At 46.7% G+C, this 23,502-nt stretch overlaps 1 protein-coding gene and 1 pseudogene across 2 annotated transcripts in view; one reads left to right on the forward strand and one right to left on the reverse strand.

Moving 5' to 3' along the window:
- The window catches only part of Letm1 (leucine zipper and EF-hand containing transmembrane protein 1), a 43,855-nt gene extending 23,692 nt beyond the window's left edge, over positions 1 to 20,163 (reverse strand). For both annotated transcript variants that reach the window (XM_021162291.2, XM_021162292.2), the window contains exons 1-3: positions 19,880 to 20,163; positions 15,998 to 16,061; positions 6,133 to 6,583 (exon numbers count right to left, since the gene is read on the reverse strand). In XM_021162291.2, the coding sequence (XP_021017950.1) occupies positions 6,133 to 6,583; positions 15,998 to 16,061; positions 19,880 to 19,958 (594 nt within the window). In that variant the 5' untranslated portion in view covers positions 19,959 to 20,163. The remainder of the gene's footprint in view (positions 1 to 6,132; positions 6,584 to 15,997; positions 16,062 to 19,879) is intronic.
- LOC110294079 lies at positions 9,974 to 11,954 on the forward strand (annotated as a pseudogene).
- Positions 20,164 to 23,502: the final 3,339 nt, after the last annotated feature.

Below are 23,502 nucleotides of genomic sequence, written 5' to 3' on the forward strand. Positions count from 1 at the left end.
CCTGGTCTACAAAGTGAGTTCCAGGACAGCCAGGGCTACACAGAGAAACCCTGTCTCAAAAAAAAAAAAAAAAAAAAAAAAAAAAAAAAAAAGAACTGCAGGGTCAGGATTAATAATGCATGCCCCTGTTTCTGGTATCAACATTCTGTATTAATACATTTTCTTATAACTGACTAAAACACCTGAGAGAACAATTTAACCAAAGGTTCATGGTCTCAGAAGTTTCCACCCATCATGGTACCCATGAATTGGCAGAGCAAAGAAGCTCACATCAGGGTAGCCAGGAGGCAGCAACAAGGAAGCAGAGTAAGACAGAGTCACAAGGGCAGTGACTCCAGTGATTTATCTCATTTCCTCCACCTAGGGTTAGAGAACATTAGATTACAGCCCTGACAATCTAATCATTTCTCAATGACTTGACTTTTGTGGGCTCTTGCACACATGTGGTATATATAATACACATAAAAAACATGCATTGTTTCCTTTTTTCTATGATTTATTTTTACTTTATGTACATTGATGTTTTGACTGCACATTGGTCTGTGTGAGGGTGTCAGATCCCCTGAAACTGGAGTTACATACAGTTGTGAGCTGTCATGTGCTACTGGAAATTGAACCTGGATCCTTTGGTAAAGCAGCCCGTGCTCTTAACTGCTGAGCTATCTCTCCAGCCCCCCCAAAACATATATTTTAATTAAAAGAATAAAATTTCGCTGGACAGTGGTGGCACACACCTTTAATCCCAGCACTCGGAAGGAAGAGGCAGGCCGATTTCTGAGTTCGAGGCCAGCCTGGTCTACAGAGTGAGTTCCAGGGCAGCCAGGGCTACACAGAGAAACCCTGTCTCGAAAAACAAACAAACGAAGGAAAAGAATAAATTTGGGTTGGGGAGCCAGGCATAGTGATGGTATGGCATTTGGGAGGGACAAACAAGAGGACTTTGAATTCAAAACCAGCCTGGGTTACACGGTGGGAGTAACGGTGCACCTTTTGTCCTGGCTTGAGAGACAGAGACGGATGGATCCAGATGGATCACCATGAGTTCAAGGCCACTCTGGCCTATAGATCAAGTTCCAGGTCAGCAGTGGCTACATAGTAAAACCCTGACTAATGGGATAAAAAGGTAAGCAGGGGAGCAAGATGGCTTACGGATTATGAATGCTTGCTGCTCTTGTAGGGGACGGAGGTTCAATCCCCAGCATCCACATGGTAACTTACAACTACCTGTACTTCAGTCTAAGAGAGCTGATGCCCTCCTCTGGGCTCTGAGGATACAGGCATGCACACACACATACATGCAAGCAAAGCACTCATACACATAAAACAAAAAGAAAGTTTCTAAACACACACACACATATTTGATATTGTTAAAAAATGTGACCCTAGCACATCAGGGCCTAGATGGACTTCAATGCAAAAGCAAATCAAGAAGCTAACTTTCTTTTTTCTTTCTCGGTGTGTGCCAGGAAAGAGCCCAAGGCCTCTTGTATATACATTAAACACGTGCTTTACCACTAACACACTCAGCCCACTGAGCTAGCTGTTTATTGGCATACAAAGTGCCGGTGGACAAGTGACATAGAGCTGTAAGGACTGAGAAACCAGAGCCATGCACATACATATATATGCTCACACAGCTATTGATGTATGTGTGTGTGTGTATGGGAAAATGTTCATGTGAGTGCAGGCTTCTAGAGAGGCCTGCAGTAGGTACAGGGATCCCCAAGGTAGGAGTTACAGGTGGTTGAGAGACAACTGCCTGATACTGGTGCTGGGAGCTGAACTTAGGTTCTCTGCAAGAACAAATCCTCTTCCCTGTAAGTCATTTCTCCAGCTTCAAATAGGGAGTAGGGTAGGGGTACCATCCAAATTTTCATACCCAGAAGAGTAGAGGTCTCATACCCTTGTAGGAGCGCTGGTATGTCTTAAGCTCCCATGGGGATGGCTTACCATGCTCATGAGAACTCGGTGACAGCATCTCCCCTACTTCAAACACACACAGAAGACAGATACAATAAATGCCCACATGTGTTATGGCATCAACCACTTCTAGTTTCCTTCTTTTTTCATTTGTTTGTTTGTTTGTTGTTTATTGCATCTCACTATGTAGCCCTTGATGGCCTGGAACTCATTATGTAGACCAGGCTGGCCTTGAAGTCACAGAGAGCCTCCTGTCCCTGCCTCCCAAGTACTGAGATTAAAGTTGTGTGCACTACCACACCTGGACTACCACTTCCAATCTATGCAGGTTCAGCAGGCATCTGCAAGTGCTGACCAGGCTACAATAAATACACAAGCATGGGCCCACTGCCCATGAAGGAGCCTCAGCCTGCCCAATGCAAAGGTATCACCAGGTGAGAGAGCAGGTTTCTGAACAGCACAAAAGCACACCAGGATCTAACATGGGGCAGCTGGGCTGAGAAAGTAAGGTCAGGCCAAGGCTGGACCACGTGGTCAGACTGCCGCTCAGAGGTTGCCTTCGTCTGGGAAAAGGACCCCCAGTATACATCTTACTTCTTTAAAAGGACAGCTGTTCCTGGGGTGCGGTCGGGTGGCCCCTCTGCCCACAATGCATGGCAAGAAGGGTAGGAAGTATGAACCACTTGGACCTGGGTTCTGTTTGAGAGTCTGGGTGGCTCCTAGGTACCCTGGAAGAACACAGGTTCTGAGGGTGGCCACAGCTTGAGCCTGAGCACCTGCAAAGGTTGTCCATTCTGCTGAGTTGACAGCAGCAGAGGCTTCCCAGAGACATACAAGAGTGGGTTGGGGAGGACCAGCGCTTGTCCTGAACATGCGTTCTGACTGCACACAGAAAACCAGCAGGAGCACAGTGAGCAGTAAGCACGGCGGGGAGAGGGGGGTGGGGTGGGGGCAGAAGCCCAGGCTGGGTGGACATAGGTGTAAGGACATCAGCTGTAGATGGGGTTTCTGTGTCCTACAAGGGGCGGCAATGCTACCTGGGCCAAATGCCTTGTGATGTTCTACCCTAGAGGTAAAGAGTCATCTGCCTGAGTGGCATACAAATGCTAAATAAGCCCCCAAAGGGCCTGGTATTCAGGACACAGCTAGTGTTCCTCACAAAATAGTGGCACCCACAGGGTACAAGGTAAGGTCGTGGACCAGGAAAAGAGGATCAGTGGGAAAGTTGGAAAACTAAATCAAGTCTGGATAGTAGCCAAGTAGAAAGCTAAGCCATGACCATTATGAAGCATGAGGGGACTGAGGTAGAGGGTCCAAGCACAGCACTGTCACTTGCTAAGAGTTCTCTATGGATCTAAAGTTATCTTGTTGGAGTGATGTATTTTTACACTGTGTAAAGGTGTGTCTCTGTCCTTCCTTGCCTGTCTAAGGCACCTTCTGAATGGTTAAAATAAAAACTCTACCTACAGTAGAAGGCAAAATAGTAAGGTGGGACATCCAGACAGAGGGAGGAATTCTGAGAAGGAGCCAGGTGTGGGAGATTCAGCCAGTCAGACCCGGAGGAAGAAGCAGGAAGGAAGGAGGCATAGTTAACTCGCCATGTGGCAGAACTTAAATTAGTATAAAGGGGATAATTGAGTTATGAACAGGTGGGTAACAATGCCTAGCTATAAGGTCAAAAGCTTATAAATAGTCTCCGTGGGAACTGAGGCAGGCATAAAGGTCCACGGTTATATTTTAAAGTAAAAGATTTATTTAAAAATCAAACTAAAGCCCACAAAGTAAGTTACGGAAATCCCCAAGAGCTAGAAACATAGAGCAGACACAGATCCCCACCTAGGCTTGATCCCTACACAGCCCCGTGGGTCTCACAGCACCCAGAGAGAAAAGTACCTGCACGGAGAAGATGGCTTAGCACCGACATCACCCAGGGTTCCCAGAGTTAAGACTCCTTTGAAAGTAAAACTCGTAGTACAGAATCACTAAGCAGGGCTGAGGATGTAGCACAGTAGGGAGAGTGTTTGCCTGGTGACTGAGAATGGCCTATAGGCTCAGATATTTGAACGCTTAGTCGCCAGAGGGTGGCACTACTAGAGAAAGATTAGGAGGTGTGGCCTCGTTATAGGAAGTTGTCACTGGGCTTCGAGGTTCCAAAAGCCAAAGCCAGGCCCTGTCTCTGTCTCTCTCTCTCTGTCTGTCTCTGTCTCTCTCTGTCTCTCTTCTTTCTGTCTGTGGATCTGGACAGAGTCTGCATACCACTGTGCTCCCACCATGATGATAACGGACTAAGCCTCTGAAACTGTAAGCCAGCCCCAACTCAATGTTTCCTTTTATAAAAGCTGTCTCTTTACAGCAATAGAATACCAACTAAGACACATGAGTTCGATCCACCCTGGTACTGTATAAGCCAAGCATGGTGGCACAGGTGTATAATCACTTGGAAGGTGGAAGCAAGAGGATCAGAAGTTTAAGCTACATAGTGAGTTTGAGGCTCCCTGAGTTACGGGAGACCATGTCTTAAAAAAAAAAAAGAAAAAGAAAAAGACAAACAAAAACCATATGGAATCACACACATGCACACAAGTCACTCACCATGGGCAAAGTCCACAGTAAAGAATGAGCCCATCTCCCATGGATATCAGAAAATAGAAATTCTCATTTCAGGAGTGAAACATATTCAGAAATTTTAAATACTTAAAAGGAAGAACTAAAAACTAAAAAACAAAACAAAACAAAAAGGACAAAGATCCCACCAAGAAAAAAACAAATAAACTGATGGTAACAAGCCAACACACACACACACCAACAGCACTTCTAGAAGTAAAATCCCATGCACAGAACAGCCCAGTTGTCAGCTAGGAACACTACTTCAGCTGACAGCAGATGGAAAGCAATAGCACCGGGTTACATAGGTTAGCCTGAGATCCTTGAGCTCTAGGCTCCTAGGTGGCCAGGACACAGGCACAGCCGCACAGCCACCATGTATTTGGTTTAAGACTCCCCTACCCCGACCCCTACTTTTTTAGGATTTATTTTTATTTTCTGTGTATAAATGTTTTACCTGAATGTATGTAAGGGTACTACATGTGTGCCTGGTTTGCAAGGCCCAAAGAAGGTATGGGATTCCCTGAAACTGGTATCACACAGTATAGTTGTAAGCCACTATCTAAGTGCTGGGAATTGAATACAGGTCCTCTGAAAAAAACAGCAAGTGTTTTTAATGACTGAGCCATATCTCTAGTCTCAGGAAGGGTCTTTTCATAGTTAAAGGACAGAAGGAATTACATACCAGACCCACAGAGCCAAAGAAATAACTTTAAGAAACTTCTGTTAGGATACCCAAGATATAAGATACAATTTGCTAAACGCATGAAACTCAAGAAGAATGAAGACCAAAGTGTGGACACTGTGCACCTTCTTAGAATTGGGAACAAAACACCCAGGGAAGGAGTTACAGAGACAAAGTTCGTAGCTGTGAGGAAAGGATGGACCATTTAGAGACTGCCGTATCCAGGGATCCATCCCATAATCAGCTTCTAAACGCTGACACCATTGCATACACTAGCAAGATTTTGCTGAAAGGACCCAAATATAGCTGTCTCTTGTGAGACGATGCCGGGGCCTAGCAAACACAGGAGTGGATGTTCACAGTCAGCTATTGGATGTATCACAGGGCTCCCAATGGAGAAGCTAGAGAAAGTACCCAAGGAGCTAAAGGGATCTGCAACTCTATTGTTGGAACAACATGATGTACTAACCAGAACCCTGGAGCTCTTGTCTCTAGCTGCATATGTATCGAAAGATGGCCTAGTCGGCCATCAATGGAAAGAGAGGCCCATTGGACTTGCAAACTTTATATGCCCCAATATAGGGGAATGCCAGGGCCAAAAGAATGGGAATGGGTGGGTAGGGAAGTGGGGGGCGCTATGGGGGACTTTTGGGATAGTATTGGAAATGTAATTGAGGAAAATATGTAATAAAAATATTAAAAAAAAAAAGAAACTTCTGCAGAGGGACACAGTGTCTCAGAAAAGATACTAGAGGCAGAAATAGAGATGCCAAGGCTGCAGGAAATCACCAACGGAGGAGACAGTGTGTCAGCACTGACATGACAACTCACTTGTAGCATGAGCTAGGCTTATGTTTCTATAAACTTCCAGAGGAGTAGAACATAACCTGCAGCAGAACAAAGGAGTAGGGAGTGTCCCATACCTGCCTGCGCTCCCGTCGGGTGAGCGTATGGCCATTGAGGATGCGCCAGAGCATCCGGGCAGCGATCTTGGTGTCGATCCAGAGCAGGCGGAAGCCATGGTAGTAGTGCTTCAGCTCATCCAGTACCTTCTGCCCGAGGGACTTCCTCACCACCACCTGCGCGGGTGGGCTGTACACGGGGCCGCCCTCCTCCAGCTTCTTATTCTTGTCTTTTAAGGACTTAAGGGACTTCTCTATCACAGAGTCCTCTCCTAGCGGAGATGATGAGTGCCAGCTGCGCACAGGAAGGTACTGAGGTCCAGTAACCACCAGCCTTGCAGAGGCAGGTGTCCATGTTGCTCTTGCTGTGGTGCCCTGGCACTCAGGCCTCTGAGTCCAACAGCTGAGGGGCTCGCCTTTGAAGCAGAGGTACACAGGGTGGGCTGGAGTACAGCAACGAGACAGAACACTCCTTGAAAAGGAAAAAAACACAAAAGCAGCAATGAGAAATTCCCACCTACCTGACCACTCAGCACCAAACATCAACCTATACTTCATGGTGGATCGAAGTATGTAACTACCTGCTTTCTTGGAGGGAGCCTTTGGGAGGGCTTCATGTGAAGCTAGGACCTGAGCCTCATTGGCCTAACTCATAAGTCCCCCAAGACACACATCAGTAGTGTGACATGTACACACAGAAGAGCTTGACAAGACTCTACCTAACCCCTGGCACTGGATGTAGGGTTTGAGGATATAAGACAAGAGTCTGTCCAGTTTGGATATTCTCTCTCAACAAGTGACTCTTGGTTGACAGAAGGCACTAGAGTAAAGAGGAAATCCCAAAGAAGAGTCCAGGGCCCATCCCTTACCTGTCTCTAGCATGACGCCCCACCTCTGTCCACTTCTCCCTTAGTATACTCTTTGAGGAACGTACCTATCCAACACCTGCCACAGAGGGATGAGAGGCACATATGTCATCAGGCCTACACCTCTTCACCAGAATGAAGGCTACATAATGGTCCTAAAATAGGTGAGGGCCACAGCCAGAAGCTGTTAGCTAAGAACCTTAGACTTCTCTGTCCACACTAGATCAGGCTCACAGGGCTGCCTGGAACCCAAGTAGTGCCCACTCACAGCGTGACGACAAATAAGACCAACTGCAGAGGAGATAGTGCCTAGCTAGCCCGAAGCTGAGAGTTATACAGCAAGGCCTTTTCCAGAGCCCACACAGAGCCAGGGTCAGCACTGAGCTTACCATCTGACACAAACAACAGATCTGTACAGTCCAGGTCTGAAATGTACACAGCAACCTCTCCCTACCAGTGATTTACAGTTCCATCTCTAGGCGACCACAAACTCCAAATTCACTCTAGAGATCTGTTGTGGGTTCCCACAACCCCCTTTCTCTGCCTCTAGCACTTGGCTAGATTCCCGTGTGAGGACTGGAGCTCTGAAGTGGATTGTCCATAGTAGGTTTAAAAGCTGCAGCTCTGGGCTGTGAAATGATTCAGTGAATAAATATGACTGCTGCCAAGCCTGACGACCTGAGTTAGACCCCTGGGACCCACAGGTAAGAGAAAACCAATTCCTGTAAGTAAACGTCCTCTATTTCTATCCTGGTGCCATGGCATGCACCTCTGCTACACACAATTAACACCCTGGGCTACAGAGCAATCCAGTGAGCCAGTATTGGCTTAGTAAAATCCATGTCTCAAGCAACAACACCCCCTCCCCCCCCACACACACACACAATGTTGGCCCACTTGCTATAACTGCAATAATGTCATAACTCAGGAGCTTCCTCTGTAATCTCACATTAAAATACACCTACCACAAAGGGAGCCAAAAGTGGTGGCCCTGTCATAGCAATGGGAAGCATGGTATAACTTTCCAGAGCTACAGTACCCTCATAGGCAGGCTCATGTAAGACCAGTGATATGCATGGCCTCAGCTCAGTGTGTGGTGCCCAGTGGAAGCTGGCACAGAGCACTATCAGCCCACAAAGAATCCAAGCATGGGACTCACTGGGGTCCAAAGCTCCAGCTGCTAGGCTCAGCTCTGGTGCCATCATTGGTTACGGCACTCCCCAAACCCCAACTTTGTACTCTGTCACAGACCATAAGCCCACACTGATCTTACAGCAAGCAGAGAAGAGTGTTACGGACATGTCTGTGGACCAGTGAAGACAACAAGAAAGTGTCTGTGAGCGTGTAAGCCAGTCCTCTTAATCTATCTCCCTGGGGTCCTGTAAAGTGCTGTCAATCTCTTTCCAATTCCTACCCGCTCCATAGCACCACACCTCTGCATTTCCCTGGCTCTGCAATCTTTAGGCTGTGAAGAGACCCCCGAATCAACTCTTTCCTGAACCACAGTGTTACATCACTCAGGGTGAGGCCACATGGAACAAGACAGAGTCCAACCAGCTCCAGAGTGCCACGCAGCTACTTACCAACAGAGAGATGCAGGCCCTACTTCCTACCTTACCTTGGCCTTACCTCCAAATACAGGGGAAGACAGCTCTGCGCATGGGACAAGTACATCATCAGGCTTAAATAGCAATTTCCCATCCTCAGTGAGGAAGAGTGTGGCTTCCACAAAAGGCTTGATGTCTGCAGGTGTAAGGACCAACAAGCCAAGGCAAAGACACATACATATACAAAGATGAAGCAGGCAACACAGCACTCTGGGTAAGGGCTGGGTCAAGATCTTGCTCTTAAAGTCAGAGTTTGTTGTTGTTGTTGTTGTTGGGGAAGGGTGAGTCCATCCTTCCATCTCGTGGCTCTCAGGTGTCAAACTCAAGTCAACAGGCTTGGGATCAGGCCTGCACCACTGAGCCACCATCACTGTCGCCTCAGACAGGTTCCTAACTATCGTTATTAGCACGTAATGTTTTGCCATTTCAAACTATGGCAAGACACAGGATAAGGCTTTTTTGTTTGTCTGGCAGTCCTAAGAACAGAACCCAGGGCCTCCCATGTGCTAGGGCAAGTGCTGAACACTAAGCTCCACCCCAGGCCAAAGGATATAATAATATTCTTACATTTTCTACTGATCCAGAACTAATGTTGGTGCTGCTGGTGTTCAACCAGCACTAGTGCAGGGGCTGGACCACGGGCCCAGCTTCTATTGTCCCTCTCCAACTTCCTCTGGATTTTTACCTTTCCCATTTTAAAATCGCCTGCCAAATGGAGTGAAACAGCACCAATCAAACGCAATATTTCAACAAGAAATAGACTGCTGAAGCTGGCAAGATGGCTTAGTGGGTAAGGATGTTTGTCATCAAGTCTCATGCTTAGTTCAGTCCCACAGAGGTCCACACGGTAGAGGAAAGAACTGACTTCCACAGTTTGTCCTTCATCTCCACATATGCACCATATAGGTTCACCCATATACATGTTCCTGCCCCCAAAATAAGTAAATAAGTAAGTAAGTAAATAAATAAATAAATGCTAAGAAAAGAGAGAGACACACAGACATTGACACTGCTCAGGGTGGTTGACCACTAACACATAGCACCCATCCACATATATTACAAAGCTGGGAATCTTAGCAAGGGTGATGGTTTATATAAGGGTCCTGAGCCTTTGTTCTGCCCAGCTTCAATGTCCAGCCTTTGTGTTAGGATCAGGAAGACTAAGGAGTATTTACAAAGGATGAGCGTGTATGATCCTTACGCTATCAGCTACATATTCTCAGTTATCTGGCAAGCAAGAACAGGAATAGGGCACACGGACTGACATACACACACACACACACACACACACACACACACACACACACACACACGGGTGGTGTGGAAGGGGGAGGACACGGATACCTCTTCTGCTGTCAAGTGTTTCTAACTCTAATCAACATTATACAAATGCCAAAGGTATGCCCACAGGCCATTCCCACAAGAACAACTTCCTTGAGCCACTCCAGAGCCTCTAAACACAGGCTACCCGTAGAAAGGCACGAAGCAAGCTAGCAGCCAAATGAGAGGCCTAGACAGAAAGGACACCAACCAGGATAAGCCACTCTGTTCTTCAGGAAGTCATGTTAAGAGTCAAGTCATCCTCAGCACAAAGGAAGAACAACAGAGTAGTAATTTTAACAGAGTAAATTTCCAAAATCAAGACCTAATTCCAGAAGTGCAGACTAGTCTACGTAGAGACCTGTGGTTGTACCACATCAGAATACACTTGCTTCCTGGCTGAGGAACTAGATGACAAATAAAAAACAGTAAAGTACCTGGTTCCAGCTCATGACATGAGACTCTGAGCTTAGACGTCATTATATGCTCGGCTTATGCTCTGCAGGGATGCCCTTAGCATGGTATAATTTCCCAGAGCAAATTTTGCCACTGTGAGCACTAAATGTAGAGTAGGCTAGATGGCTCAGCAGACACAGGCACTTGCTAGCTAGCCAGCCTGATGACTTAATTCACCCCTGAGATCTGCATGGCAGAAGGAAAGATCCATTACACCAAGACCAAGTTGTCCTCTGACCTCGACGCCTACATTATAATGTACACACACACACACACACACACACACACACACACACACTGAAGAACCAAATACTGGAAGCTGGCAAGAAGGCTCAAGGTAAAGGTGATTGCTACTAAACCTGGAGACCAAAGTTTAATCCCCGGGACCCATAAGGTGGAAGAAAAGAATCAACTCCCAAAAGTTGTTCTTTGACTGGAAATACACATGATGGTACATGCACACTCATACACATAGATACTCTGTATGTATATAAATATAAACATGTATACAGCCAGCCAGCCAGCATGGTGGTGCACTCCTTTAATTGTAGCACACTGGAGGCAGAGGAGGGTGAATCTCTAAATTTGAGGCCAGCCTGGTTTACATAGTGAGTTCTAAGATAGCTAGGGCTACAAAGAAGAGACCTATCTCAAAAACAAAACAAAACAAACAAACAAACAAACACACAATGAATTGATATCAATGTGTACCTTCCCATTACAAGTCACCTCCAGGACTCAAGATTTCTTTCTTTTTCAAAAACAACAAGGGTTTTAAAAAACCCTTCTGAGGGTTCTGTGAGTTAGACTCAGGAATCCTTTTAAGATTTATTTATGTGCAATATTTTGCTTGCATGTTTATGTATCATGTGAATGTTAGAAGACAAGGAAGGGCACTGGACCCTATGAAATAAAGTTGCAGATGGTTGTGTGGGAATGGAACCTGGGTTCTCTGCAAGAATAGCAATATTCTTAGCCAATTAACTCCAAGATTCAAGAATTCCTGCATGGGTTAGAGCGGTGACTCAGTAGGTGAAGCGCTTGCTGTGAAGCCTGCGAAGCTGGGTTTGGATCCTCAGCACCTGTGTCAAAGCTGGGTACCCTGGTGTGCACCTGCAATCCCAGTCCAGGGGAAAGAAGGACAAGGCAGATCATGAGTGCTCACTAGCCGGCCAGCCTAGCACAGTCAGTAAACTCCACATCCACTGACAGCATGGTCAAGGAAGACAGGCCATGGTAACCTTCCTTCCACCTTAGACCGTGGCCAAGGTCATCCATAACTTTTTGGAGAAGGCACCGTTGATGGTGGCCACTGCCGTGACTGACTTGAAGCTTCGACTGGCCACATTTTGGCACTACGCCAAGGTTGAGCTGGTTCCCAGCAACCCCTGGTGAAATCCCTACAGCTATTCAGAGCGTGAAAAAAATAACTCAAAGTGCTAAAACTGGTAACTTCAAACACCTTACAGTTAAGGAAGCTGTGCTGAATGGTTTGGTGGCCACTGAGGTGTGGATGTAGTTTTATCTCGGAGAGACCACAAGCAAACGTGGCATTATTGGCTATGATGTCTGGAGACCAATCTTTAACTTCTGATTTGAGTTCTTATTTGAATGCACTTGGATCATGTGTAACGGGACTACTATATGAATAAAATACTAGCTGTTGGAAAAAAAAAAGACAGTCCATGTTATCCTGTGCCTTCCACATGCACATACTAGCACCCACATACAAGTGCTTACTCAAGTGCATTACAATATGCATACACACAAAAGTTTCTTACACTGCATAGCTAAAATGAAAGATTCTGCTGCTCATCCATAAGTGCTGCTCTAAAATGTGTAAGCTGCTCAACAGAACTTCATAGTCATTAGCTTTTAAAGCAAATGTCCAAAATAGTTGAAAGAAAAAAGTTTAGCTATTGGATGGATCACAGGGCCCCCAATGGAGGAGCTAGAGAAAATACCCAAGGAGCTAAAGGGATCTGCAACCCTATGGGTGGAACAACAATATGAACTACCCAGTACCCTGGAGCTCTTGTCTCTAGCTGCACATGTATCAAAAGATGGCCTAGTNGGCCATCACTGGAAAGAGAGGCCCATTGGACNTGCAAACTTTATATGCNCCAGTACAGGGGAACACCAGGGCCAAAAGGTGGGAGTGGGTGGGTAGGGGGGTGGGTGGGGAGGGTATGGGGGACTTTTGGGATAGCATTGGAAATGGAAATGAGGAAAATACCTAATAAAAAAAAATTTTTAAAACACACACACACACAAATACACTCACTTATATGTTACTGAACTTCTGAGTATGTGTGTGTGTGTGTGTGTATATATTCAATACACATAAGTAATGAAATGAGACATCAAAAAAAAAAAAGAAAGAAAAAAGTTAAAGCTGGGCATGGTGGGCCTGGGAGGCAGAGTAGAGTTTGGGATTAGCCTGGATCACATAGTGAGATGTCTCACACCAAACAAGGCCCGGGATGGAGAACACCTGCCTGGCAGGACAAGGACCTGGTTTTGATTCCCAGCACAGAAAAGAATTTTTTTTAAATGAATAAAGTACAGTTCTTTACATTCTAATATGAGTCTTAAAAATCTTAAGTGCCAAAAAGGTACTTGACAGGTGTAACATATATTCTTTTTTTTGTTTTGTTTTGTTTTGTTTTTGAGACAGGGTTTCTCTGTATAGCCCTGGCTGTCCTGGAACTCACTTTGTAGACCAGGCTGGTCTCAAACTCAGAAATCTGCCTGCCTCTGCCTCCCAAGTGCTGGGATTAAAGGCGTGCGCCACCACTGCCTGGTGTAACATATATTCTTAATGAGAACACTTTAAAGTAAGAATGAGCAGCTGGGTAGACAAAGAAAGCCCATGACAAGGTCAGCTAAGATGGCCTGAGGCGGCCGTGCTGTATGCCTGGCTGAAGCTGGCCTGAGGCAGAGCTTCCTGCTGAAAGCAGGCCCTGAAATTACAGAGTCACAGGCACTAGGACTGGGACTGCTGGTGCCAACAAGATTGCAGCCATAACGTGATGTGAAGTGGCCGAACTAAACTATTATCATAGACTGGCAGGAGCAAGAGCTTGGCAGGACGGTGGAAAAGGAGAGTGAGGACAAACCACACCTGGGAGCTGCCTTAGAGGTCAAGGTCAGGACCTAACAAATGCTGCTGCTTTTTCTGAAAGAGAAGGGAGAAGGATTTTTGGGGGGAAAAGGGGTAGTGGGGGAAACAGGATCTGACTAATAGGTCTGGCTGGCCTAGAACTCATAAAGATCTGCCTGCTTCTGCTGGAACTAAAGACACGGCTACCATGCCTGACTTCCATCACTAGTCTAACCAAAAATCTTGGAGATGAGCAAGTAGGATCAAGGGCCAACCTTCTGTTTAAAACAAAACAAAACAAAAAACAAAATGAAAGGTTTGTTACTCTTGGGGCTGAGGATGTGCTTGTAGGTGGAGTGCACATCTAACAAGCCCAGGGCCTTAGGTCCTAGTCCCAACTCCACAAAACAAAACAGAAAGCTGCCCATCTCCAGTGGTTTGGTAGGTTTTGTGGCAGTTCCCTTTCTTTCAGACTGGAAGCATTAAGAGGTTCATCTAGGACACTAAAACTCTCGGAGAAATAAGGGTGAGGAACTGGCTCCTAGCGTGCTGACTAGAGAACTTAGGAAGGAAACTGGCAAAAGGTGCACTTCAGGGCTAGCCCTACAAATTGCCTGCAACAAGGGATAACACTAGGCCAGTTCAGTCATAAATCATAGGACCTACAACCCACACCTCTGTGGACTTGTGCAGGGAAACTGAGTCCACAGAGCATCCCACGGATCTGCATTTGGTGTTGGCACTTGTAAAACTAGAGACTCTGAAAACAAAACAAAACAACCAACCAACCAGACCATGTAGACAACAAAAATTCCCCCAAAACAAAACCCAGAGACTCCATACCAAATCCCATTCAACTTCTCCCAAACCCCAAAGCCTCACCAGCTCACCAGGAAGAGCCAAGGAAGCGAAGCTAGGTGTGTCTTTAATCCCAGCATTCAGGAGGCAGAAGATAAGGCAAATGCAGGCAGATCTCTGTGAGTTCAAGGCCAGCCTTTATGTATATGAATACACTGTAGCTGTCTTCAGACATACTAGAAGACAGCATTGGATCCCATTACAAATGATTGTGAACCACACTATGCGGTTGCTGGGAATTGAACTCAGGACCTCTGAAAGAGCAGTCAGTGCTCTTAACCGCTGAGCCATCTCTCTAACCCCCTGACTTGTCTTTAAATTAAGGAAGTAAATCTGTATCAAGAAGCAGCACTGCTTATGATGCAGAGCCAAGTAATTACTTAACAGCTCTAAGTGAACACAAAACCTCCAGAGACCACAAACTGGAGAGACAGGGAAGTGCACAGAAAGTAACACTGGTCTCCTACTCTCCAGAGACAGGGACCAGGATATGGAAGCAGGAGGAGATGAACATATTTCAGTAATCTGAGCGAATAGCAAAGGGAATCTCCTGACCCTACCCTTTTGGTTAAGACTGAGGTAGAGACTTGGGGTGCAGGACACAGTCCAAGAAGCACAGCAACTCTAGTGGAAGTCCAAGACTACATACAACAGGGAGTGTGGGAGCCATTTTTCTTCAAGAAGCTCCGTGACACTGGCCTTGCAATGCCACCAAAGCTTCATTTGAGATGCTGTCACCATCTCATAGGTGCCGTCATCCTGTGGGCTAAATACACCATACTTATTATGCATCAAGAGTGGGGGTAGAGGGGGCTGGAGAGATGGCTCAGCGGTTAAGAGCACTGACTACTCTTCCAAAAGTCCCGAGTTCAAATCCCAGCAATCACATGGTGGCTCACAACCATCTGTAATGAGATCTGACACCCTCTTCTGGTGTGTCTGAAGACAGCTACAGTGTACTTATATATAGTAAATAAATAAATCTTTTAAAAAAAAAAGAGTGGGGGAAGGGGTATGCTGTGAACATCCCTGAGGCAGGTACCCTTGAAAGAGCATAGTATTCAAGGGAAGGTCTGCCTGGTCACGGACAGAGTCGCAACAGTCACGATGCTGCCACAAACAGCTGAAAAGGATTAGGCAAGAGGCTATGGAAAGTCAATAAAGACGATAGGTATGTGAGCATGGAAGATCAGTCATTGTGAATAGACAAAACTATAGTGATGATGACTACACCAAACCCAGCTACATATGTGACGATGTCAGGCAGGATGTGTTGAAGTGCACATGTAAACCTAGTAACTGGAAGGCTAAGCAGGAGGGTTGTCAAAAATTCAAGGCCAGGCTAAGCTACAGATACTATATATGGTGACTCTGTTTCACAAAACAAAACAAAACAACCCAAAAAACAAAAAGTCAAATAAAAAAAAAATAAATAAAAAAACCAAAAGTATACCAACATGCCAGTAACTGCTACTGGCGTTATGAGTACTAACTCTCCTAAAACTGGCCAACATTATATGGTTATAATAATCAAACTAAATAGATGGGGATTTAAAAGAAACAAAACCAAGAAATAAGGAGGAAGAAGCTGTCAGTTCCCTGACAAAGTCCAGGTGCACAGCCTGCAACCTCCAGCACACATGGACAGTGACATATTCAGTCATGGGTTTACTTACTCATGGCTTGTCAACCCCAGGGTCCTGGTACAGCTGAGACAAGCTCGGCGATCCCTCAGACTACCTATGACAGAAACAAAGAAAAGGTAAGCAAACAGATGTCAAGCAGGCATCCCTGAAGATCTGAATGGAACCCCAGTGGGAAGTTTATGGGAGACTGTTGTGAATGACGGTGGGCTTCAGAGCATGGCCGGACAGAGCATTTAATCGCCCCAGTTTGGGAAATGGGTCTCAGGCTGAGCCACAGGGAGGAGCAATGAGGAAGGTGGGCTCTCCCAATGTGGGACCCTTTCCAGCTATAGTTGCTGGTAGGCAGGGGGAAGGGCACACTGACTCCTAACAAACAGTCCTACAGACCAAACCTCAATTCCAAGGGACAAGGGCTGAGAACTAGCAAGTGCTAAGAAGCCTTTACAGGGCAAGCAAGATGGCTCAGTAGATAAAAGCACTTGCCACCAAGACCACAGAATTCATGATCAGGGCCCACATGGTAGGGGAAATAACTCCCAACAAGTTGTCTTCTGACCTCCTCCACAAGCTTACCATGGCATATCCAGGCAGGCAGGCAGGCAGGCAGACACACACACACACACACACACACACACACACACACACACACACTAAATATAACTAAAGCAAAAACTTTAAAAGAGGCCATGTCTGGAAAACACTAGGGATGAAATACACTCTCAGTGCTTTCCCTAATCCACTCTAATTCTCCTAACACATAAAGTTGAGAGTCTATTCACAACATTGCTATGTGGGGCAGGAAGGAAGCAGAGAACAGGCTTCCTGCACAGTGGGGACCAGAGGTACCATTCTCAAAGGGGCCACATGGCCTGTGTTGATTTCAGGCAATAGCAGGGGCCAACAAGGCAGTAGGTAACACCCTGCCCCAATCCTCCATGCAATGGGGGTAGCACTAAAGACATTCATTTACCATTTTATGTCAGGAGGGAACTCTTCTGGCTCTATGGAAAAAAGGTCACATTTAGGGTCTGGTAGCACTGGGGAAACTCTGGTTGTTCCTTCACCACCATAAGCAATTGATATTGGCTACATGGTTTTTTTTGTTTTGTTTTGTTTTTTGTTTTAAATATAAAATCATCTGTTTTTAAATTTCACTTCACGTTTATTTACTGTATATATACTCGGTCAGAGGTCAGAGGTCAGAGGACAACTCTCAAGATTTGGTTCTCTCCTTCCACCATATGGGTCCTAGGATTCTCAGGTCAAAAAACAAGAACCCAGCCTCTAGCTGGCCCTCAGCTACATTCTTACCAGAATAAGCATCAACTGCTACATGTAAAGTACACAAACCTTTCCAGGTTCTTCTTAATTCAGAGAGGCCTACAACTTCCTCTCTGCCCCTTCTAATCCTAGCTTTATAGGATTTGGCTCAGAATCATCCACACAGCACACAGAAGACGGCCTGGGTAGATCTTATTCTCCCCGCCCCCCAACAAAATCTGAAGGCTGTTCCTGCTCCACTATTGATGCCATCCAGGGTGACAGGCTCACAGGTATTCCACTATAGCTGCTCAGACTGCCTGCAGTTCTGCCCTCTGTCATCTTGGGGTTTGGGCTGAAGAGATAGCTCAGCAGTTAAAAGTACTTGCTGCTCTTGTAGAGGACTTGGGTTCGGTTCCCAATGCTCATACTGGCTGGTTCCTAATTGCCTGTACTCCAATACCTCCATGGGCACCTGCACACATAGAGAACACATTCCCACATAAGCACACAAGAATGCCTAAATTTTTAAAATCTAAAATAAAATAATAAATTTGAAGGGTTAAAATACTCTTGGTTTTGATAATTTGCTAGAACAATTCACAGGACCCAGCAAAGTCACAGTTTATCACAAAGGACACAAGTGAGTAGTCAGAGGAGACATGGGATATGACCAGGAGAGACCTGATCAAGGCAGGTTCTTTTTGCAGTATTCTTTCCTCTGGCCCACTGATCACTCTCTTCTCCCCACCTCTCTGGAGGCCCCACTTCTCTTCTCAGGCCAGGTAGAAAGGGCTCCTTATGAGTGACAAACCCATTGGTATCTATCACTCCAAAAGCTTTAGGAGTGTCAGACCCAGCGATAAAGACTAAACGTCTTTGCCTAATTTACTGATTTACTCCTGGCTTCCAGGAGACCTTTACTTCTTCCCAAGCAATGTCCTCCCCGACATTCATGCAAAGCCTCCAGGTCTAGTGCACCTCGCAGCTGTCAAGAGCTGCAGGAACTTGTCTAACTCCAAGCCAGTCCTCTTTTGTCTTCCTGAGCCTTGACTAGTCCTAACAGGTTTACAATACTGCACGGTGGCCTCTGGACTGGATGGATGCTCTCCCACACACCCCAGGATCATTCAATCCCGCTTCCACATACCAAGTGTCTTCCTCTCACCAAGAACAGCACGGAAAGGGGAAAGGAAAGAATCTTACGGTGGACACTTGGCAAGCACACTTCCGCTGGGGAACCAGGTCAACTCAACATCAACAAGAGTAGCTGTGGGGCCTTGGCTTTATGAGATGAGCAAGGCACACTTAAAACCTCTCCAGAACCCATCAGCAGAACACCAAAAGAGAAATCTTACAACACACCTGACCTAAGCACTCCTCAAAACTGTCAAGGTCATGGGAAACAAACATAACCTGAGAAACGGTTACAACTTGAAGAGCCAAAAGGACAAATGTAATGTGGTGTCATGGAAGAATATAATGAGACAATCAGAATAAAGTATGTCACACAAAAGTGAAGAAGGTAAGTACTCAAGAATAAAGAACACTTTGATACAATGTTGGCCTCAATTTATCCACTAAGACTAAAAAGTCAGGATGTTCATCCTGTGCCTGTTGGCTCTGGGCACATCATTACTGGGAGAGCAGGGACTTGCTACCCAGTACTGCTCTATTGGTTCCACATCTAACCAGCTGACAGGAGTCTAACCGCTGTCAGGGAAGCAGCGTTTTTGTTCCAAGGGAACTGGGTTAACTAAAGAAAACATTCTTGTGCCTGGAATAATAACACACACACACACAAAATATCAGCTAATTTGAAAGCCATAAACATGCCAGAGAAATAAGAAAGGGCAGAAGTACTTTATGGTATCCTGAACAAGTCAACAGGTAGACAGCGCTTATAGCAGAGACAGCTTGAAAAACCACACCAAACCCAGGGACACTCTGCTCTTTCCACTCATCCTAACTGGTTTTGCTGTTTGTTTTTAAGACAGGGTCTTGTGCCCTGCCCGGCCTGAAATTTTAAATGGTCTGGAATTCAGAGATTCACATGCCTCTATTCAGAGATTCACATGCCTCTGCTTCCAGGGTGCTGGGGTTAAAGGTGTGTGCCACCACGCCTGGCTCCACACCATACCCGACTCTCCAATACTGTTAAGGTGACAAGAGCTGTACTTCTGCCAAGAAACCATAAGGTCTTGGGTTCCACTCTCACAGGCTGTTACATCCTTAGGGTAACTTACAAATAGGACACATATAAGTTTCCTTGGAAAGCACGGTCATCAGCCACCCCACCCCAGGGAGCGGCCCACTAAGCTGGCATCAACCACAACCCAATCTCCTTGTCCCTGAGTTCTGGCTTCCAAGCCTGAACTGGCCAAAGGGCAGGGCAGGGCAGGGCAGGGCTCGGTTCATCATCGAGGGGAGCGCCAGGGAAGCCAGGGCCCTAAGGAACTTTCTCAGCGCCTCGGTCGGCAGCAGTGACCTGCGGCGACCTGGGCAACTAAGGTCACGGAGAAGCTGTCCAGCACAAGCGGCTCAGAGCCGCCCGGTGCTTGTCATTGCCGCGCTGCCTCGGGGCACGGAAGGGGGCGTCCCGCGCTGGCTCCCGGTCGCCCACAACAGGTCATTTGCGCAGCACCAGCTTACCCCGCGGGGAGGCGGCCCGAGGTGGCGCGAGGCGGGCAGGCCCCCGGCCCCGGCAGCTCCTGAGCAAGATGGACGCCATGCCCCCGCCGCGGCGGCGTTCTATGGCAGCCTCAGCTTCCTCGGCGGATCTTGGCCGTCCCGGCGCCTGGGCCCAGCCCGCGCGGACGGTTGACGGAAGAGGTTGGCTCCGGCAGCAGGCGCTCAGCTCAAGGACCCGGCATCCGCAGCGGCCATGTCCCGGCACAAACGTCCGTAGGCGCGGGGCGGAACAGGCCTGGCCGGCACCGCTCCCATTGGCCCTGCGGCACCCGCCCTGGCCAGGTGAGGGGTGAGCCCGCCCAACAGACTACAAGGCCCAGCGTGCATCTGGGAGGCTTGCCTCTCCCGACTACAAGTCCCAGCGTGCGCCGAGTCTTGGGTTTTCTTGATGAGCTCAGATCTATCTGGAGTTCCTCTTGCACCTTAGCAGTGCCTAGTTTCTGATTTGGGGCTGCGGGCACAGAGGCGGCAAAAGAACTGGCATCTATTTTCATTACTACTAAGCCCTATATTATACTAGCCTATAGCAGATAGCTCATGGGACTTTAAGGAAGGGTGGTGGGTAGGGAACATAACTCTGCGAGGCTGTTAGTTGGTCCCACCTCTTTGCTTCCCTGTCAGGGCGAGCAACCTTAGTAGTGGGCTACGCTACTGGCAGGTCCCCTCTGTGGTAGCTCACAGCCACCCCTGCCCACTCCAAAATAGACCTGGCAGCATCCTCTTCTTTAAAGTGTGGTGGCTAGAATGGCAGGCTTCAGGATTGTGGAAACCCAGGACTCTACACACTCTGGTGCTCCAGAGCAGCCACCCCCTCCACAGATCTGTATCCCGCCCGACCCAGGGACACCAGACTGTTCCTGGAGACTTCCCTCACTGCTTTCCACCTCCTGCCTTTGTGGAATGCCTTTTCCGTTCCTTCTACGTTCCTGTGGGAGTGAACTCAGCATAGCAGGTGAAGATCTTCAGTATGAAGCTAATGCATCTTTTTTTGGGAGGTGGCTTGTTGGTTTTGGAGGTTGTGTTTGTTTGTTTGTTTGTTTGGGTGTTGTTGTTGTTTTGATGAACAGGTGCTCAAGGCCTAATTCCAGCTGGCTCCCAGCGAGGATGCTTAACTAGTATCCCAGCACAGCCCATTAGGAAGAAGTAACCTATCTGGTCATTTTCTGAATCAGAACCCAAAAGCTGGGCCAGTGTAGGCCAGAATCCCTATCTCAGGACTCAGGTGGGAGAGAATCTCCTAAGATGTTTGGAACCTCTCTTGTGCACACGGTAAGGTACACTGTGGGCATCAGATACAGAATTAAGTCAAGTATAGGGATTCCCTGAAAGGGCTAATGACCTAAACCAAAGAACTGAAGTTTCTTAGCCAAGCTGAGAAACTTCCACCAATAAGAACCCTTGCCTGACCAAAGAGGAGGAGGAAAGCAAAGCAAAGCCAAAGTAGTAATGATAACCGAGGAATACCGAATGGCTGAGACGCACCTAAAGAAATGTTCAACATCCTTAGTCATCAGGGAAATGCAAATCAAAACAACCCTGAGATTCCACCTCACACCAGTCAGAATGGCTAAAATCAAAATCTCAGGTGACAGCAGATGCTGTTGAGGATGTGGAGAAAGAGGAACACTCCTCCACTGCTGGTGGAATTGCAAGCTTGTACAACCACTCTGGAAATCAGTTTGGCGGTTCCTCAGAAAATTGGACGTAGTACTACCCGAGGACCTAGCTATACCACTCCTGGGCATATACCCAGAAGATGCTCCAACATGCAATAAGGACACATGCTCCACGATGTTCATAAAAGCCTTATTGATAATAGCCAGGAGCTGGAAAGAACCCAAATGTCCTCAACAGAGGAATGGATACAGAAAATGTGGTACATTTACACAATGGAGTACTACTCAGCTATTAAAAACAATGAATTCACCCGGCACTGGTGGCACATGCCTTTAATCCCATCACTTGGGAGGCAGAGACAGGCAGATTTCTGAGTTCCAGGTCAGCCAGGGTTACACAAAGAAACTGTCTCAAAAAAACAAAAAACCACCCAAACAAACAAACAAATACCCCAAAACAATGAATTCATGAAATTCTTAGGCAAATGGATAGAACTAGAAAATATCATCCTGAGTGAGGTAACCAAATTGAAAAAGAACACACATGATATGCACTCACTGATAAGTGGATATTAGCCCAAAAGCTCTAAATAACCAGGATATAATTCACAGATCACATGAAGCTCAATAAGAAGGAAGACCAAAGTATGGGTACTTCAGTCCTTCTTAGAAGGAGAACAAAATACTCATAGGAGCAAATATGGAGATGAAAGTGTTGAGCAGAGACTGAAGGAAAGGCCACCCAGAAACTGTCTCACCTGGGGATTCATCCCATACACAGTTACCAAATCCAAACACTATTGTGGATGCCAAGAAGTGCATGCTGAAAGGAGCCTGATATGGCTGTCTCTTGAGAGACCCTGCCAGAGCCTTACAAATACAGAGGCAGATGTTCACAGCCAACCATTGGATGGAGCCCAGGGTCCCCAATAGAGGAGTTAGAGAAGGGACTGAAGGAGTTGAAGGGGTTTGCAAGGAAGAACAACAATATCAACCAACCAGACCCCCCCCCCCGAACTCCCAGGGACTAAGCCATCAACAAAGGAGTACACATGGCTCCAGCTGAATATGTAGCAGAGGATGGCCTTGTCATGCATCAATGGGAGGAGAGGTCCTTGGTCCTAGGAAGGCTCTATAGATGCCCCAGTGGAGGGGAATGAAGGACAGGGAGATGGAGGCGGATGGGTGGATGGAGGAACACCCTCATAGAAGCAGGAGGAGGGAGGATGGGATAGGGGGTTTCCAGGAGGGAGGGAAACCAGGAAAGGGGATAACATTTGAAATGTAAATAAAGAAAATATCCAATAAAGTAGTAATGAGAACAGGTTGGGGTGAACTTCCTTACATTGTATTTTCGTGTGTGTCTGTATTTTCAATTGTTGATTCTGTACCAGCAGAGAGCTAAGTGCTGGTAGGATTCTGGTATTGTTATTTCTTTTCTATGGCCCATCACTGGGTTTTCTTTTGTAAATGTTTGCCCTTCCTTACCTAGCTATAAGCAATCTAAGAGATGTATTAGGTATTGTCTCACTGCGGACTGGTTGTAATAAAGATCTGATGGCCAGTAGCTGGGACAGGAAGTATGAGAGTGGGACTTCTGGGCACAGAGAGTGATGCAAGGGAGGATGAGGCAGAGTATAAAGTGGGCACAGAGGCAGATAGAGATGGACTGGAACAGAGGAGGGAGGGAATGAACTAGCCATGTGGTCTGTTACAGGTTAGAATAGTCAGGTTAAGTTTAAATGGTAACTGGAAGACTGCCCTAGCAAAAGGCCTAAGCTTTAAGATAGATTAGTGCCAAGGACCAGCCTCAGCTTGGAGAGGGGTTCTGGGGAAGGTATGTCTGGGAGCAGTGAAACAAATGACTCGAAGTTAAATTGTTGGGAATTGGTTCTAATGCTTTGTCTTATTTTGGCTCCCAAAAAACTATGCTTCCAGACCTGAGGGTCCTGCCCCCAGCTGGCTTTG

Source organism: Mus caroli, chromosome 5, assembly GCF_900094665.2.
Source record: "Mus caroli chromosome 5, CAROLI_EIJ_v1.1, whole genome shotgun sequence".
Classification (NCBI taxonomy): Eukaryota; Metazoa; Chordata; class Mammalia; order Rodentia; family Muridae; genus Mus; species Mus caroli.